We start from the raw sequence: 14,370 nt of genomic DNA, 5'->3' as shown, positions 1-14,370 counted from the left end.
AATGTTACTGGTATTCCGTTAATAAAAAATTAACCACATGCAGTGGTTAAATGCCTATATTTAACAGGTCTATTTCTCCACCAAATAGGGGCAAAATAATGTGTGACCCTGGACCACAAAACCAGTTATAAGGGTCAATTTAGCCGAGATACAACTATTTACAAATCTGGAATCTGAGGGTGCAAAAATCTAAATGTTGAGAAATTTGGCTTTAAAGTCATCCAGATGAAGTCATTTTTTTTTGCTAGGAAATTTACAAAATATCATGCAACATATTCATTATATAATAATTTTTGGAATAAAATGTATTTTGGCTATTGCTACAAATATAAACGTGCTACTTATTTTATGCTCACATACTAATCTGTCCCAAAAATAAGTTAACCAAAATGTTGGGTGCCAAGTGTTTTTTTTATCAATAATTTAGGGGCAGTTTCCCCAGACAGGGTTTAGATGAACCCATTTTAGGACATGTAAGTAGTTTATACTAACATACCTTAGAAAAACACTTTACTGATGTGCATTTTAAGATAAATCAATGGCACTGATTTATGTTAAGATATGTCAATGCAAGATGTTTTTTAATTGAGTCATAAGTGCATTTTAGTCTGGGACTAGGATAAACTGTGTCTGGGAAACCGCCACATAGAGTGGATTATTAATCTTGATTACTGATGGTGTTTAGTTTCCTTTTGGGTGGTTTCTCAGACAGGGGTTAAGTCTGCTAAAATGAATGTTTCAGCTGTAAACAGCTTGAACTGACATATCTTAAAATATCAGTGCTATTGTTGACAATATGCACACCAGTAATGTTTTTGTTATGTTTGTTAAAAGCTCTAGTCCTGGAAACCGCACCTGTGTTACCCTAGGACGGTGTAATTTACCAATAAAAAGCACAAACATTTAGTGGTGGAATGTCAAAACTTTACTGACTTCAGATGTTTTAACCACACTTAACATCCAATCCTCATTCATCTACATATGGTACACTTCAAACCATTTTTTTTAGCAAGAGCAATACATCAGTGCATGTTGTATTATAACTTCCACTTAAAAACCCAATTTACTTTTCTTTTTGTACAAATAAGATGATGTGCCCCTATAAATCAATTTAAATAACCAAACGCCTAACCGGTCCATATAAAACAAAAAACATTTATTTCCTGATTGATTACCCTTAAGAAAAAGCCAGGGAAAACAAACATACAAACAAAACCCAATGATTTACAAATGCTGTCTTAAACTGTAGTGGCACACCAACCAACTCAAGAAAATGAGCCCACATCTTTTTATCTTTACATGTGCTAGAGGTCTGAAGACTCTAATCTCTCTCATTTCTTTTCACTTCTCAACTTTATTTTATTCAGACTTCTCCTTTTCTCTCATATGCAAAAAGACGATACTAAAGACAAAAAGTCCTCCCATCATAGAGAAGGCACTCGCATAATATGGAAAAGCTGAGGGAATAAAGCGCTCGTACTGGGTATGCTGCAGTGGCCGGACCGATACCTGTGGAGCAACAAGAGAATTACTAAATATTTTACCAAAGCTTGGATCTTATCCATGGAAATATATAAAATTTAAATGACTTCTACGGGAATGTGCAGAAAAAGTCCTTTGACTAAAGATTTCCACTTTTGATTCTTACCTGAGTTGAGGAGTACAGGTGTGTGTAGCCCAGTCTGTTGTAATCAACTTTAAACTGAAATACTCCATAAACATCTGGCAGCTTGAACTGTACACTGTATTTTCCACCTAAACACAAACAGCAGTCGCATGTTAATGATGGTATTCCTCGTGCAAATGAGAATTTATGAAAACAGTAAGACAGTATTAACATACCATTCTTCTTAAGGTATGTTCTAACAAACGGATCAATTCTGACAAATTCCAGCTGAATATCATCGCCGTCAAATGGCACCCACTTGCCACCAGACAGCATCTCAATCACAATGCTGTATTCCTGTTGGGATGATTCAAATAGTAAGCCATGATTATACAATAATTTTTCTAAAACTTCTCAAATAGACTATAAAGTCTGAGTAACAGGCTCTATCAAATACATTAGGCATGTCTCACCACAAGGTCAGTAACAGTATATGCAGCAGGGGGTGTGCTCTCTCCAACTGGATGATGGGTAACAGCCCCAACCCTAAGTACACCCGCCTCTTTAAACACCCAACGGGACAGGGCTTCGGCCAGCTTCTGGTTACCAGTCTGTTCAAATCTAAGAAAAAAAATACACATGCATTATTAAAATCGATATCTTTCATCATTAGATTTATTTACTGCCTTTATTTCTCACATCTCAGAATAACTTAAAATGACTTTAACAAAAAAATGTAGGCATGAATTTCTATATACTGCAATAAAGTGACAGACCTCTTTGACCCAGGTGCAGCTTTCTGTACAGGAGAGTTGAAAAAAGCATCACTAAAGAAATGCAGAGACCCGCTGAAAACCACACGTGCATTGTTTCTAGCCTGGAGACCAGCGATCAGGAGGGTGTTCTTACCAACTGCATGAGGATACTGGGTAACAAGAAGAGACTAAGATGAGTGGGTGTCAAAAACTAACCAGAGCAAAAATGCCACCAAGTGTGTCAAAGATGTGCCACACATTTACAAGGATGATAAATAAAAGTTAAAATAAATAAGTGCCCCATAGCCATTTTTTTCATCCCATTTAACATACTTTAAAAGCATACTGTATTTTGTAAGTTACAACAAATATTGGGGGAAACATCGCCTCTTAGAGGGCATAGTTCACCCCAAAAATAAAAACTCTGTCTTCATTTACTCACCCTCACATTGATCTATACTTGTATACATTTCTTTGTTCTTCTGAACTTTGTAACCAATCAGTTCTGGGGCACCATTGACTTCCATAGTAGGAAACAATAATACTTCAGATGTCAATGGTGCCCCAGATCTGTTTGGTTACAAACTTTTTTTATTTGTGTTCAGCAGAACAAAGAAATGTATACAGGTTTGGAACAACATGGCGGTGAGTAAAATAATTTTTCATTTTTGGGTTAAATATTCCTTTAATAAAAGATATTTATATATGTTATTAGCAACATTAAAATAATTTAAACACACTTCAAGTGACACAAACGTTTTTGCATACCTGTGTTACAGGACGATCAGGAAAGTACGAATAAGAGGTGGAGGAACCTGTCAGGATGTCCAGCACCAGAGAATTATCAGGGTCAGCCACCATACTGAGGAAGAGAAGCACTTGTAACTTTTGAATTTTGAACAGCGGTGTTTTTAATAAACTCCATCATGGGATACATTAAAAGACACTAACCCAACACCCTTAAACAGGATTGGTTGATCGGTGGGCTTGCCCACTATAGTTGGGGCTTTAAGAAGATTCCCTGGATCGGCAACAATCAATGTGTGCTGTCATAAAGGAAGTAACTTTAAAACACATGCAACCATTTTCCAACAAGAATGTTACACGTATAACTTGTAAATTAAATAAAGTTTCCTTTAACGCACCTCTCCAGGGTCAGAAACATCAAAGTTATGATGGTCAATGACAGCAGTTTTCTCCTCATCAAATTCAATACCACATTCACTGGCTAGTTCTCTCAGTGGGTCACCTGCAAAAAGATGTGTGATTATTGCTAACATTACTACCTACAAGCCAATACTTGTTTAACAATTACAACTGGAACCTCACCAATATCAGAACTGGCAGCAACAAGAACACTTCCTCCACCATCAATGAACGCTGTGATGGTCTCAACGTTGATGTTGCCCCCAAAATCTATTGCATTAGAATTACATAGATTGTTAAAACAATACATATACACGCAAGTAAACATAAAGACGTAAAAATATTCATAAAACTGTATTTTTGCTGTGACTAACTCACCTTCCACAGATGGAGAAAAGAGGATGAGATGGTCATAGAGGAACTGGCCATACTTGATCAGAGAGAGACTAGGATCATCGGCAGACTTGAATGTAAGGTCGAACCCACGATCTGAGAAAAATTATGTAGTCATAGTTAAAATAATACATGTTATTTTTTCCAAACCTAGTAAATGTATTGTTATGCAAACTATCACTTTAATTTAATGATTAGAAAGCATACAAAAATATTATACTTTTATGCAACTTTATGTAAAATAAAATGTAGCACTGACTCAGATCAATAAAAAAGGCTTAAACTAGAACAAAAAAGTTCCCTAGCCACTTTGTTGATAACTGAAAGCTGGTGGATAGACATAAGTTTACAGAGATGTGTTTAAACCAGAATTAAAATTTCTAACCACAAGATAAGAGCACTACAAACAAAATAGGCAATATTCAAATCCAACTGGGCATGTTAGTAAGTACAATGTCTCTATCAGGTTCAAAGCCTAGACTGGGAAGCAACACCCATACTGCCTAGTAGAGGCGTACTATAAAATGTGATCAAATACATTTGTTGTTAACTTAATACATCTATTTAAAATGCATTAATAAATTAAATCTAGCTATAAGTAACGCAGCCGCATTGTATGATATGCAGCTCACCTGCTAAACTGCGGAAGAAGATTGAATGAGTGTCTCTGATGTTGAGATTGTCAAGCAAAACGAGAGTCTTTCCGTCCCCTAAAACCGTCTGCAGCATCAAAGCCGTAGATAAAATAAAAAGAGTGCTCTTTGAGAAGGAGCCAGACAGTGTAGGGACCATTGTAGCTCTTCGTCTTTTGCAGGATAATGTTGAAACAGTCGCCGAGTCCCTCACTGACAAGCAACCATTCGCCATTTTCCTCCGTTGGACAACGTCAGCGTTACAGCAGCATGAACTCTGACCAGGAGCTGCAGCCAATAGCGTGCTGCCCCATGGAATCACGTGTGTGCAGTAAGAATATCGGTTTGTTCGACTTAATGCGGCGCTGCAAGAACCGACAGGTTTATGACGTCAAAGTACCGCGAGAGTGATTTGAGAAACCAAACGGAGAAGTCTAATTTTCACTCGCTCTCGCGGTACTTGACGTCATCCGCTTGTTAGTTCTTGAAGGCGACACATGAAGTCGAACACACCTTATGGAACACATCATTGTAAGGTATTTTATTTATACAATTGTACAGAAATACTAATGTATATTTAGGAGGACATTAAGTTAAACTTGAACAAAATATTTTACTTAACATGCATGGATTTACCTTAAAGAATTTAAAAAAGTGCTATAAATAAAAAAAAACGATTTGCCAATATTACACGTTAATTTTTTTAACTGATTTACTTTATGTAAGTTTTATTTTATTACTTTATGTAAGTTATGTTTCATTTTTAACATTTGTTGTCATACATTTTTATGACCAGCAGGATGCAGTGCCGCACAATTTTGCTTCTGTTTAGGTGTGTCAAAATATTAACCATTAAAGAAGTTAAACTTGCATTACGTTTTCCGGTTTTGCTCTATTTTTTTTCAAGAATGCTTGTTAATGGGTTTACGCAAAAATGTATCATACATTACTGAGGCCAAACACTGAGAATTAAAACATTAACGTTAACCATTCTATGAAAAATGTTTCTCTAATAAAATAGCATCCCTGTAACTTCATATATCTGCTACCATTAAGATAATGCATGATTAAATAGAATATATATTTTAAATCACAATCCATACCTGTTTTTCATTTATAGTTACCACATTACTTTCTCTGCTGGCAATTGCAATTGCTTCATGCCTTGAAATAATACAAATTAGAGGCAAACCATCAGTAAAGTAGCTCTCCTTAAAGAGTTTTCACAAACAGCTTCGACTACCATGCAATTTTAGTAAACAACCATTAGCTTTAATTGTCTGGCAGAGGTGCAGAATTTTTTTCAACTCGTTTTCAAACAAAATATATTAGTTTATTAAGAAACAACTACATTGCAAACTTATTGTGTTGAGTGTTGATACAGAGTGACAGAATTCCATTTAAATAATAGTTTTTACTAATTGTGGTGCATATTCACTTTTTGTTGGATAAATCCCAAGGCAATGTTTACAAAACATGTATATGAATAACCTTTACAACACCAGTGTACGAAAGCAATTGATGACAGGTGTGACAATCAAAAACAGCTTTTCAAACAATCTTATCTTTAAATATGTAGTATGACAATTCAGTAAGTTAGAATGCAATGCATTTAGAAATATGAGGTCTTATTCATAAAATAATTTCTATGTAAATCATATTATTGTGTAAGCTGACACATTAATTTAAATGGGTTTATAACAGTTTACACAGAAATGTTTCTGGTGGTGTTTTATGAATAAGGCCTTCTGGCCAGAAATGATTTATAAACATGATCCATTTTTATATCAAATTAAATGTACCATTTATTTCTGAGAATTGACTCAGCATCTAGCAGTTACGAAAATACAACAAAATTAGCAATTCAATACTGAAGCAATTTAAGGCTCAATCTGTCTCCTTTACAAAAACGCTTAAGCTCGACATAAAAATGAAGCAATAAATATAAGTTCACTCACGCTTTGTTGAGAAATGAAAGCTGTTGGACAGTAATATGTTTAACGTAACATGATCTGTGGCATGTGAATACAAGATCTGACAGAAAATATATACAGCTTTTAACCCAGTGTTACAATTTTTGAAAACAGATTTAAAGAATTGATATTAATTTAATTACTTAAACAATCAATATAACATTGTATAATATTATTCTGCACACGCGGTCCTTATGTTAAGCGATCCTCTTACACTAATCCATGTTTTCACAAGATGCTCAACCTAAAATATTTTACATCATATTATTTAATAACCATCCCAGTGAGGAAAGACTCAAATTTCAGTTGTTATGTTTTAAGCTTTGTGACAGTCTCCATGTGGCTCTATGTCTATGTGACTCAATTGGCTTATACATTTCAGTGACCTCTCACTATGCTTGGCTTTCAGACTCCACCTTTATAGACCCATCCTCGGTCTCCATCTGTGGGTCGGTCACGTCATCATTCTGAGGTTCAGGCTGAGCTATAGCTCCCTCAACTTCCTCACCCTCCTCCTCCCTAGTCCGAAACAAGAGCTCCCCCCCTTGTATAACCTGCTCAGTGGTTTGCCATGTGCCGTCTCCTGCGTACTGCTGGTAGAAGTCTGAGTCCGCCTGAAACATGACCAGGGCCTGGGCAGTGTGAATTCGGACGTGCTGGGCAAGAGAGCTGGCGTCCAAGAACTTCTCACCACAAGAGTCACATGCATACAAGATCTGGGTGTTGGGATCTGCAAGAAGAGTACAGCAGTTAACATGCTGGTCAAAATTTGATCGCAGCTAAAAATATCCCAATTTAGATTTGATTACAGGGCAGGCCTCTGCTTTGTCTGTTATCTTTGGCTCACCTGCCTCCTGCACTTTCTCCACCGCTTTTGTGATCTCTGCTTTTAGGGCTTCGGTTTCGTCTGCAGATACAGAGGTTGCCACCGGCACAACTATGGGTCAAGAAGAACAAAAATGTCAGGTGACCATTCAACCACCACAATCTTATTTTTCAAACTTTTCAAAGCTCAAGTAATATTTCAAAGTACTGTGTAATAAGTCAGAAAGGAACCACAAACCCACAATACCTCCCCATATTCCCACCTAATAAGCTCCATCACCTGTAAGCTGTGCTACAGCACTGGTAGCCAGAGCCTCTGTGGCCAGAGTTACGATGTCTTCGGTAGTCACGGTTACGATGCTGACTTCATTAGTGTCGAGTTCTGAGCCCGGGCCAGAATCAGGGAGGAGCTTCTCTTCACTGTCATCCTCAGACAACACCAATCTCTTCATGCCCGCCTTCCCCTGGTGCACCGTCTTCACATGGGAACGGAGGTTATCCACGCGATTAAATCCTCGCCCGCATTTATCGCACAGGTAAGGTTTCTCGCCTGCAGTCAGAAAGTAATTAATAGCAGAGAATAGATAAACACGTAATATAAAGCTTAAATATAGAAGATCTTGCATGCTACCTGTGTGAATGATGATGTGCTTTGAGAGATCTCCCACATTGACAAAGCCTTTGTTGCAGGTTTGGCATACATGTGGCCGGATATTGTCGTGATGACGGATGTGATTGGCCAGCTGGCTGGACTGGACGAACCTTTGAGGTGTGATAGTCATCATTATGATTATTTTCATCAAAGGTGCCATTGAGAATGAGTAAATCATTCATGCTTTATCTTGGTTACCTTTTACCACAGCGGTCACACACATACGGTTTCTCTCCGGTATGTTGGCGTACATGAGCAATGAGTGAACTGGCTTGTGTAAAGCCTCTTCCGCAAATCAGACACAGACAGGGCTTTTCACCTAAAACAGGAAAATACAGTCAGATCAAATCTACTCCACGTGAAATAGTCAATTTTCTTTAAAAAAATCCAGATAATTTACTCACCACCATGTCATCCAAATTGTTAATGTCTTTCAATGTTTTTTAAGGAAAACATTTCAGGATTTTTCTCATTTTATTGGACCCCAACACTTAACCGTTTAAATTCAGTTTAAAATTGCAGTTTCAAAGGACTCTAATTGATCTCAAACGAGGCATAAGGGTCTTATCTAGCGAACCGATTGACATTTTTGGCAAGAAAAATAAAAAATATGCACTTTTAAACCACAACTTCTCATCTTCCTCCGGCTATGTGACGAGCCAGCGCGACCTCACATAATTGCGTAATGCTGTGGAAAGGTCACATATTACATATATGAAATGAACATTTGCAAACCATTTTAGACAATAAACTGACACAAAGAGATTAATTATTATCATTCCACATACAACAATGTCGGAACGGTCCTCTTTCTCCACACTTGTAAACACTGGGGCGTAGTTTCAATACATCATCCGTGACGTCTTGACTTGATGACGTATTACATGAAGCGCTGGCTCGTCACACAGCCGAAGGAAGACGAGAATTTGTGGTTTAAAAGTGCATATTTAAAAAAATTTCTTGCCAAAAATGACAATCGTTTCGCTAGATAAGACCCTTATGCCTTGTTTAAGATCGTTTAGAGTTCATTGAAACTGCAATTTTAAACTGCATTAAAACTTTTGGGGTCCATTAAAATCCTGGAATGTTTTCATTAAAAAACATAATTTCTTCTCGACTGAACAAAGACAGACGTCAACATTTTGGATGACATGGTGGTGAGTAAATTATCTGGATTTTTTAAGAAAATGGACTAATGCTTTAAAGAAGAAACTCCTGTACCTGTGTGGATTCGCACATGTCTCTGTAGGGCCCCGGGGTCAGCAAAGGCTCTCTGGCAATGCATACAGACAAATGGCTTTTCACCACTGTGTACACGTAGATGCCTTTTTAGGTTACCTGTGTACAGTAAAAGCAAATATTAAAATTCTGTCAATCATGTTTATATAGCATCTCACCTTAGTGCACATAAATCTCACCTGAGGTGGTAAACTGCTTCCCACACTCCTTACACTTGAGTGGCCCGTCTGCAATATGAATCTTCAGGTGCGCTTTTAGGTTCCCTATCTGAAAAGGGTCAAATCAAAAACATTTATGCATTTGACAGACACTTTTATCCAAAGTGACTTACAATGCATTAAAAGGTATACAATTTTTAGCATAATGTGTGTTCCCGAGGTTCAAACCTATGACCTTACAACTTTAACTGCTTGTTCTACTTTTTCAGTGCCAAGTTCATGGGTTCGATCCCCAAGGAACACACATACTTAAAATGATCCCTCACCTGGTTGAATTTCTTATCACAATGTGGACATCTGTGACCCTTGTCTGTGTCATGGGTCTCTAAATGCCGCATCTTGGCAGTGGGATCAGAAAAAGCCCGGTCGCAGTAATCGCAGTGGTAGGGTTTCTCTCCGCTGTGCACCAGCAGATGGCGTTTCAGGTTCCCAGACGTGGTGAAGAGCTTCCCACAGTCCTCGCAGCTGTGCCTCCCCTCGCCCGTGTGCCGCTTCCTGTGCAGGTTTAGCAGACTGATCTGCCGGTAGGTTTTTCCACAGGTAGAACAGCAGTATGGTTTCAGAGGGCTGTAGCAGCGTGCGAGAGCAGGTACACGAGTAAGATCAACTGCACGTTCTTCCTATAGATGCTTTCAATGCAGATAGGACTCACCTGTGTGTTTTCTCATGTGCTTTGCAGGCAGCTGGGTCTGAGAAGGATTTCTTGCAGTCTCTGCAGCTAAATGGCTTCTCACCGGTGTGAATGCGAATGTGTCGTTTGAAGTTGCCCGTGTGTGTGAACTTCTTCCCACAGTCCTGCAAGAATCAGATTGTGACAACGGATAGAAGAGAATTATTATTATTTCAATGCATTATAATTAACATTATTTCAATGCATTATTTGGCACCTTTAAGTGTTTATTAAGGTCTAAACACTTTAAGAAGGATCCCTCACCTCACATTTGTGAGTGACAGAGCCATATGCTCTTGACTCGGTGCGCTCAGCCGCTGTTCCAGTCTTCAGGTTTTCATCCTCTGAATCAGATGTTTCTCCATCATCTGTCTCCATCTGCTCTTCCTCCTCCACGTCTTCTTCATCCTCATCTTCTTCCTCTCTTTGAACACTTTCATCCTTTGACACGCCGTCCTCACCTCGGTTAACTGTTAAAATATGTTAACGTCTATGAAAACATATATATATGTGCGGTAGCTGAAGACCAATGTTATATAAGGTAGATGTTTACCTTTTGCATATTTCGATTTGCTTCTTGTGCTAACATACGACCGTTTAGCTGCCGCCCTCTGAGGTTCTGTAGGAGCAGTATAGTGTCACACAAGTATCGAAAGATTGTGAACATTAGTAAAAGACTTGAGAACAGAGAAGAAACACTGACTTGGAATGTAGTCTGCATCATTAGGGTCATCTTGATGTTGTGGAATATCTTTTGTGGCTCTCTCTTCCTCTCTTTCTATATTAGACTCCGAGACATCAGCTTTCTTCTGTCTGGTGAGCTTAGACGCTCCACTTGCTTTGCTGACAGCTCTCTGAGTCTCTGTGCTTTGCTTATCAGCTGTACTACATGAATCCTCCTGGGTTTCTGTTGTTTGTGATTGTTCAGGGGCTTCCTTTCCTTCGGGTATCACATTCTGAACCACCGCCTGCTCCTCTTGAGATGGTGCATCTTCTGGTTTTAAAGATGTCTGCTGTTCTTCCACAGACTCTGTTAATACTACTTTACAGTAACACAAATGAGGAAGATCAACAATGAGATGCATTTATACCTTGTTGGTTAAATTTTCAAAACAAAAACTGAATTCAGCACTTACCAGGTTTGGATGATAAAGGAACAGCCAAGGACTGAAAAGCTGAACAAGCATTGACAATTTCCTGCATTTGAAGGAAAGAGGCTACGGCAAGCACATCCTCCACGTTCTGAGGGTTCAAGGTCAGCTTTGCCGTGTACATAAACTCAAGAACTTGCTCAAGTCCTGTAACCAAGCATCGAAACCATTGTAGGAACACAAAAAGTCATTTAGAAATGCATAAGGAGGACACTAAATCAAGTAAAGTTCTCCACCAGAAAGCAAGCCTACCTGATGCATTGCTGATATCAAGATGAACAACATCTTTCTGGTCCAAAAACAGAGTGCGAAAGTAAGCACTACATGCTGCCAGCACTGCCTTGTGGGCCTTGAAGTCTACTCCATCCACAACAAACGTGCAGTCACAAAGAAGACCCAACTGACGCTGTTCATTCAGCTGTTCAAGGACTTTCCCGCTATGCCAAGGAAAGTCCATAACTGATGGAGTGGATTGTAGGAGAGACTATCCTGATCGGATAAAAAAAATTAATTAATTTTATAATTTCATCAATTAGGATCACAACCAATGTCCCTGTCATATGTGTGTTTTCAAAATAATTTAAAGGGCACATATCATGAAAATTACAGACTTTTTCCATGTTTTAAGGTTCTATCAACCTAGAAAATGTGAAAAAGATCAACCCAGTAACTTGGTTTCGGTAAACCATGTGAAAAAATAGGTCATTGAAATGTGGCTCCCCTTGTGATGTCAGAAGGGGATAATACCACCGCTTAATCTGCATTATCCAACCACAGCACTGCCATTTAGTGCAGAGATCAGCTCATTTGCATTTAAACGACACACCCAAAAACTACACATTTTTGTTCACACCGACAAAATGGCAATTTTAACATGATATAATAAATTATCTATATGGTATTTTGAGCTAGAACTTAACATATGTACTCTGGGGACACCAAAGATTAATTTGACATATTAAAAAAGTCTTGTGAAAACTACCCTTTAGCAAAAGTTAGGATTCTTGTAAAGCACATCAAATCTTGTATTTACAAAATCAAAAACATTTAGCTTCCTGTTTATAGCAGATAGTTAGTAGGGTTGCATGTTTGTGACCCTGCCTCATAATAAATCATTTTTAACATTATGCAGGATACAGTACATCTCTCACATACACAAATATGATTATAGCTGTGTTTTCGCAGACTGGGTCACATTTTGTGTTTTATAAACTCTGGCTGTTGATGGTTATCACATTAAACACAGTTATGTAATCTACGAAGCAAATTGAATCCGTTATGATGCATCTGTCTCCTCATGAGCATGTGCATGAATCACCAAACATGATTATTCTGTCAACAAACAAACATTATCAGTAACATAACATTTCAGTGTGACACTGATACGATTATCTCGAGGTCGCTTGGAACATTTAGTCCTGCGTTCAATTTTAATTTATCCTTAAAAAACCAACATAGTTATGTCTGGTTGTGTCGTTGTTAAAAGCGACAATGTATTTGTCTATTGATCTGAGGGGAGCCCTTGCACATCGTGAACGTTTTGACGATGTTGCGGATTGATTATGAGTCCTCTCTCTCTCTTCACTCTGCTCCGGGATTAATTCAGCGTGCCTGGCCCTGCTGTATCAAGATGGCGCCGACAGAGGCGCGTAGAAAATCTGCCTCGTCTTTACTTATTTTCCCCACGCATTCGTTTAAAGACTACTCTAAAAAATGATTTGAACAGCAATTTAATGATCGAGTCATGTTTTAGATTATTTACCTCGTATAATGGACGAATTTTAAGCTTTCCCGGACTTCAACTGATCCGTCCAATCGAGTGTTTCGGTGATCGATCTCGATGCTCAGCCTCGATGAGCCGCCATCTTCCACTCTCTAATCGATTGATAGTGGCCGAGCGAATGGCTGACGTCGAGCAACAACTGCGCACGCGCGGTCTTTGTTTCTTTTTTTGTCACATGGCGGCGCGCTTGAGCTGTTATTAAATACAGAGGTTTAAAAGCTTTTAGAAGAGGTCCGTGCTGTGGTAAAATAACTGGAGTGAGGAAATGTTGAAAAAGTAAATCGCAATGTTTTATTTATTCTGGTCGTTTTGCATTTACACATGACCATTTTATATTCATGGATATGTAAATCACATTCAAGTCTGCGGGCAAACATCAGCCTGTATGCTTATTTTTAGTGCACATTTTAGCCATTAACTAAATGACCAGTGAACCATGATGCTGTAGCTTTTGGCAAAAATGAACAGGCAAGCTAAGTTTTAGTACTTAGTACTGCATTTCATAGTTCGTGAAAAAAAGATTTAGAATAATACATCCATACTGTTGATTATTCCAGCATTATATTAAGAGTGTCATAACATTTATCTGGATAGAGGGATAATTTATTCTTGGGGAAAGCATTGACTGTGTTTTATTAGCAATATATAAAACTAAAGCCTAGCTCTAGCTGTCACATTAAATTATTAATTTGAAAATTAAGAAAATTGTGTGCAAAAGAACATTGTGTGCAAGTACCAATTGACATTTATTTGTATCTGTTACAACAGTGACAGGTTGAAAGTTGACATATCAAAAATAGTAGATGATAAGACTGAAAAATGACAGCAGACTCTATTCATAGAGCAAGTACTCAATAGCACACTGAGTTGGCCTTCTTATTATTTGTTCATAGTCATGATGTCCACTATACTGAAAGCACAAACCAAACCACTGACTCACAAGCTTGAAATATATCAAATATTTAAAAGGATGAATCAGCTGGATTTGTTCTGTTTAATATGTTTTAATTACATTTGTGTTTTTAATTACACAGAACAGCACAGGTTTATATTAAAAAAAAATAACTTTTCATAATAAGTTCAATGCAAAGGTTCCTCAATGCTTGGACATGGGTTGCGAAATTTTCATTGCATCATTTTTAATTTAATTAATTTATTATCATTAGACATATTATGACCCATGTTAATAATAAAATTGACATTTACATTAGTATGAAGAAAGTAGAGGAAAAACTAAGCACAAAATATATAAATAAAAATCTGTCATCATTATGTGTTTCCAAACCTATATGGGTTTCTTTCTTTTGTGAAACATAAAGGCAGAATG

General features: G+C 37.8%; 2 protein-coding genes across 3 annotated transcripts; both read right to left on the bottom strand.

Annotated features, from left to right (window-relative positions):
• Nucleotides 1–902: 902 nt before the first annotated feature.
• On the bottom strand, nt 903–4,800 carry ddost (dolichyl-diphosphooligosaccharide--protein glycosyltransferase subunit (non-catalytic)). Its single transcript, XM_065285820.1, has 11 exons — nt 4,533–4,800; nt 3,886–3,996; nt 3,691–3,777; nt 3,507–3,610; nt 3,313–3,407; nt 3,130–3,223; nt 2,383–2,531; nt 2,080–2,227; nt 1,843–1,963; nt 1,649–1,755; nt 903–1,509 (listed from the first exon to the last, which is right to left on the bottom strand). The coding sequence occupies exons 1-11, from the start codon at nt 4,765–4,767 to the stop codon at nt 1,360–1,362; spliced, it is 1,401 nt and encodes a 466-aa protein (XP_065141892.1). The 5' UTR covers nt 4,768–4,800; the 3' UTR covers nt 903–1,359.
• A 1,027-nt stretch (nt 4,801–5,827) lies between these two features.
• On the bottom strand, nt 5,828–13,202 carry zbtb17 (zinc finger and BTB domain containing 17). Of its 2 annotated transcripts, none has more exons than XM_065285817.2 (15): nt 13,023–13,202; nt 11,513–11,749; nt 11,246–11,407; nt 10,813–11,151; nt 10,663–10,728; nt 10,374–10,579; nt 10,092–10,234; nt 9,706–10,006; nt 9,401–9,488; nt 9,204–9,320; nt 8,181–8,301; nt 7,962–8,092; nt 7,611–7,880; nt 7,353–7,442; nt 5,828–7,235 (listed from the first exon to the last, which is right to left on the bottom strand). In XM_065285817.2, exons 2-15 carry the CDS (start codon nt 11,715–11,717, stop codon nt 6,898–6,900), a joined length of 2,577 nt encoding a protein of 858 aa, XP_065141889.1. In that variant the 5' UTR covers nt 11,718–11,749; nt 13,023–13,202; the 3' UTR covers nt 5,828–6,897. The 2 variants fall into 2 exon arrangements, with proteins under 2 accessions (XP_065141889.1, XP_065141890.1); XM_065285818.2 differs by having other exon boundaries at nt 10,813–11,148.
• Nucleotides 13,203–14,370: the final 1,168 nt, after the last annotated feature.

The sequence above is a fragment of the Paramisgurnus dabryanus genome, chromosome 21 (assembly GCF_030506205.2).
Source record: "Paramisgurnus dabryanus chromosome 21, PD_genome_1.1, whole genome shotgun sequence".
NCBI lineage: Eukaryota > Metazoa > Chordata > Actinopteri > Cypriniformes > Cobitidae > Paramisgurnus > Paramisgurnus dabryanus.
Note: the sequence above shows the minus strand (reverse complement) of the source record. Positions and strands in the feature narration are given on the sequence as shown.

What these genes read in the sequence shown, in the direction of transcription:
- ddost (XM_065285820.1), bottom strand. Translation starts at nt 4,767, where the DNA reads ATGGCGAATGGTTGCTTGTCAGTGAGGGACTCGGCGACTGTTTCAACA. An exon ending in ATGTTTCTGACCCTGGAGAG is followed by an intron (nt 3,408 to 3,506) that starts GTGCGTTAAAGG and finishes CCTTTATGACAG; the next exon opens with CACACATTGATTGTTGCCGA. An exon ending in ACCTGTACTCCTCAACTCAG is followed by an intron (nt 1,510 to 1,648) that starts GTAAGAATCAAA and finishes GTTGCTCCACAG; the next exon opens with GTATCGGTCCGGCCACTGCA.
- zbtb17 (XM_065285817.2), bottom strand. Translation starts at nt 11,717, where the DNA reads ATGGACTTTCCTTGGCATAGCGGGAAAGTCCTTGAACAGCTGAATGAA. An exon ending in CTGTCACTCACAAATGTGAG is followed by an intron (nt 10,235 to 10,373) that starts GTGAGGGATCCT and finishes TGATTCTTGCAG; the next exon opens with GACTGTGGGAAGAAGTTCAC. An exon ending in ACATGTGCGAATCCACACAG is followed by an intron (nt 8,302 to 9,203) that starts GTACAGGAGTTT and finishes TTCCTGTTTTAG; the next exon opens with GTGAAAAGCCCTGTCTGTGT.